The 4,685-nt window shown below is 39.3% G+C and overlaps 1 protein-coding gene across 1 annotated transcript; it reads left to right on the top strand.

Moving 5' to 3' along the window:
- The first annotated feature begins 819 nt into the window (after window positions 1–819).
- On the top strand, window positions 820–1,323 carry LOC127215005 (60S ribosomal protein L7-like). The gene has a single exon (XM_051175310.1). The coding sequence runs from the start codon at window positions 820–822 to the stop codon at window positions 1,321–1,323; it is 504 nt and encodes a 167-aa protein (XP_051031267.1).
- The last annotated feature ends 3,362 nt before the right edge of the window (window positions 1,324–4,685 follow it).

The following is a 4,685-nucleotide window of genomic DNA, read 5'->3' as shown; positions in this document are numbered from 1 at the left end:
TTATAGATGCACTTCCCCAAGCTTGGCTTTTTACACAGGGTTGGATCTGAACTCAGATCCTCACACAAGGGCAACGCACACTTTACCAGCTAAGTTAGGCCTCCAGCTCCCTCACACCTTTGCACACTTATTTGTACAAAATACTTATTTCATGCTGGCATTTGATCACATTGATGAAATTCTTGATTAGCCCTGCTCTCCACAATTCCCTTCTTCTACACTAACAGTGCTCTTCTTCCTCTTTCCTTATTTCCCCTTCTCTCCCCACCCATCCTTTTCAGATTCAATTGAGAGGATATGTGGAGTATGTATATTTCACTTAGTAAGAACCCAATGTTCCTGGAAAAGGCATACATTCTTTATTTTTATAGTGATTTGGTATCTATGTACCACATTTTCTCTATCCATTCAGGCTTGATGGCCAATAGGCTAATTCCATAACATGGCTGCCATGGGAGGTACCACAACATAGCTATCCACTCTGTGTGCTGAATTTGGCTCCTTTGTATATCAGAAAGGCATAACTGGATCATGCATCATTTTTATTTTCATATTTTGAAGACTTTCTAAACTAATTTCTATAGTGGTGATACTAATTTACATTCCTGAAATGTATAAAGATTCAATTTCTTCCACATACTTTCCCACATTTGACACTCTTCCTTTTGTGATTTTTGTAATAACCATTCTGATTTTTGTGAGGTAAAGCGGAACATAGTTTTGGTTTGTATTTCTGTAATGGCTAGCAATATTGAACATTTTAAAAAATATATCACTGGGCTCTCCCCCCCACCACCCACCCACCCACTGGAAGGAGCCATGGAGGCTGCACCGCCGGAGAAGAAAAAGAAGGTTCCTGCTGTGCCAGAAACTCTTAAGAAAAAGCGAAGGAATTTCGCAGAGCTAAAGGCGAAGAGCTTTCAGAAAAAGTTTGCACCGAAGACACTCGGGAAGGCAGGGAGGAAGCTCATCTATGAAAAGGCAAAGCATTATCACAAGGAATACAGGCAGATGTACCGGAAGGAGATCCGCATGGCTAGGATGGTAAGGAAAGCTGGAAAATTCTATGTGCCTACAGAACCAAAGCTGGCCTTCGTCATCTCAATCCGAGGTATCAATGGTGGTGCAAGCCCAAAGGTGTTGCAGCTGCTCCGTCTTCGTCAGATCTTCAATGGCACCTTTGTTAAGCTCAGCAAGGCTTCGATTAATATGCCAAGGATCGTGGAACCATACATTGCATGGGGGTACCCCAACCTGAAGTCAGTAAACGAACTCATCTACAAGCATGGTATGGCAAAATCAATAAGAAGAGAATTGCCTTGACGGACAATTCCTTGATTGCTCGATCTCTTGGTAAATATGACATTATCTGCATGGAGGATCTGATCCATGAGATCTACCCAGTGGGGAAACGCTTCAAGCTTCCTGTGGCCTTTCAAACTGCCTTCTCCACAGGACGGGATGAAGAAAAAGACCACTCACTTTGTGGAAGGTGGTGATGCTGGCAACAGGAAAGACCAGATAAACAAGCTTATTAGACGGATGAACTAAGGTGCAGCCTATGGTATTTTTGTAATCTGGTCAGTTAATAAACAGTCACAGCTTGGCAAAAAAAAAAAAAAAAAAAAAAAAAATCACTGGTTATTTGTACTTCTTTTGGAAAGGTGTTCAGATCATCTATTTATTGATTAGATAGTTTTGGTCTTTTGAGCTTTCAATTTTTGAGTTCTTTATATATAATGGACATTAATTCTGTCAAATAAATAATTTGTGACCATGTTGTCATATTCTGCAATTAGTGTCTTTATTCTTGTCTTGCCTGTACTGTGATGCAATTGCTTTGCCAATTCTTCCTACTATTTATTGAGCTACAGGGCTCCTATTCAGAATATGCCTAATCCTGCATCTTGAATGGCTCCTTCTGTTTTTCTCTGTTAATTTCAAGTCTTACATGAAGGTATTTCTAGTTGACTTTTGTACAGGGTAAGAGATAGGAATCTAGTTTCATTCTTGTAGACAGCCAGCCTTCCCAGAGCCAGTTTGATAGATTGCAAAACTAGAATCTCAGTTTTTATTTTCTTAGGTAGTTAAGAGCCTATTTCCAAAGCCAGGCGTTGGTGGCACATGCCTTTACTCCCAGCATTCAGGAAGCAGAGGCAGGCAGAGTTCAAGGCCAGCCTGGTCTACAGAGCTAGAAGTTACAGCTCAGGCTCCAAAGCAATACATTGAAACCCTGTCTCAACAAACAAACAAACAAACAAAAAGCCTATTTCCAGTAGTAAAGTCACAATATTATAAACCTTTCATGACAACATCTTCTACCTTTTTTTTTTTTTTTTTTATTTTATTGAGGAAGAATATATTTGGGTGGATAGCTATCAGGGTCACCTAAGTGAAGGATTCAATTCAAAAACAGTTAAAAGCCCTGGTTTCCTGGGGATGGATTGTGACCAAGATAATGTGAAACCTCTGTCTCTATACTCATGAAAACAAGCTTAATTTTTTTTGAGATGAGTGTCAGCAGATGGGTAAGGGATGCATTACATAGAGCAATCTTGGGCTTCTTTGGCCCATAATTCTCTTGCGTCACATGACTTTTTTGGCTTTGCTGTATTTATTATACTATGTGTTAACTTGTTTTCTTTTCATTTAAATAGCATCTCTTTGAAATATCTCTAGATGATTGTGTTATTTCATTTTAATTCAAAATAAAATGACTAATATATACTCTTTATACTAGTATATTTTCAAACAATACCAAACTATTTTTATTTCTATATTAACAATGAAGTTTCAATGTATTTTAATCTTGTAATGTAACCAACTTGCTATGCATGGTTGCTTTCATAATTCATCAGATTATGTGCAGAAAAAATCGACAAATTCTAAACCCACATAGCATTTTAGAACTGGCTTTTAGAAGTTAAATCACGTTTTGTGAGAAAATATATTTGTTTATAAATCATAAAACACATACTTTCCCCAAAAAAACTTATAAAACATTACATATAAACATAATATTAAAAGAATACATTTTACTATGAAGGTATAAGTTTTTACAATAAGGTATCCTTTTGTAAGTAATTACCACTTCTACTAAATTATGAATCAAATTGCAAATTTTTATAAGAGTTTTATTTGCTTTCAGTAACTTCACTTAAGCTCTGCTGTAGACAGTTTCCAAGAACTATAACCTAGAAGACAATCAGACCATGACACTCCCCTGCTTGACATCAGTCTGTGGCCCCACATTGTTGTTAGGATTTATTCCAACACATTATACATTTGACAAATAGTCACTGAGTATGGGTGCAGTGTGAGATAAATTAGATATATCTTATGCCAAAAAGACCCATCCTGGTAATTTTTCTTAAATGTGCAAGCATGGACCTTACCTTGATTAAAGAAAGAGAAAGCCACAACACAAAGAAGCTCTGTGGCTGAGGGGATTCAGAATGTTGCAGAAGTCCATGCAAAGGCCAAGTGTGATTAAATGGGGGGAGGAGGGGTTGAGGGAAGGGCATTTCTACAGGAAATACTTGACAATAAAATTTATCATAGTTTCATTTGTGTCAGACATTTATATGTGCATTACCTCATTCAAGCCTTGTAAAATTTCTGAATTAGCAAGTTATATTATTACACATTTTTTTTTTAAAGATGAGACTTAGTAACTTTTCCAAAGCTTGTGATAGACTGCAGAGCTAGTGTCCTAACTAAGCATCATGCTTTTGTGATGACCTGGACCAGGGATGAAGAGTTGCTGTACTGAGAAGGAAAAGCCTTGTGCAGACAAGATGGACAGTAGACAGACAGTGTCTACAAGAGTTGAGATCATGATCTGAGGAGATGGCTCAGTCAGCCTGAGGACCAGAGTTCAGCTGCCAACACCTAGTGTAAAAATCCAAATCACAATGGCATGTGCTGAGGAGATGTAGAGCAGTGGATCCCTGGGGCTCACTGGGCAGCCAGATTAACTGTCTTAGTTGGGGCTTACTGTTGTTGAGAAGAGACACCATGACCATGGCAACTCTTATAAAGAAAACAATAGCCAAGGGTGGCTCTCCTACAGTTTCAGTGGTTCGGGCCATTATGATCATAACAGGGGACATGACAGCGTGCAGGCAGACATGATGCTGGAGCTGAGAGCACTATATATTGCAGGCATTCTCAGGAAGTCCACTGACTGTCACACTGAGGGAAGCTTGAGAAAAAGACCTCAAAGCCCGCCCCCACAGTGACACACTTCCTCCAGCAAGGCCACACCCCCTAAGAGTGCCACTACCTTTAGGGGCCATTTTCTTTCAAACCACCACACTAACCAAATCAGCAAGCTCCAGCCATGTTCCTCTGAGAGACTCTGTTCATAAAACAGGGAAGACCATTCATGTGAGATTCACGGTGTGTGTGTGTGTGTGTGTGTGTGTGTGTGTGTGTGTGTGTGTGTGTGCACGCGAGCTCACATGTCTCTCTCACACATATTTTCTCTCTCACACAGATACACACACATGAACACACATACTCTTTGTCTCTTGCACACACATGCTCTCTTACACACACATGCACACACACATACATGTTGAGATCAATTGTGATGTATGCCTTGTTGAATTTTGAGAGCTATGGGAAGACTGAGGGCTTAAAGGAGCAATATCATAGTGAGGACCCATTAGGAAGTGAAAACA

Source organism: Phodopus roborovskii, unplaced genomic scaffold (genome assembly GCF_943737965.1).
Source record: "Phodopus roborovskii unplaced genomic scaffold, PHOROB, whole genome shotgun sequence".
Classification (NCBI taxonomy): domain Eukaryota; kingdom Metazoa; phylum Chordata; class Mammalia; order Rodentia; family Cricetidae; genus Phodopus; species Phodopus roborovskii.
The sequence above is the reverse complement of the archived record's forward strand: the minus strand, read 5'-3'. Positions and strand labels throughout refer to the sequence as shown.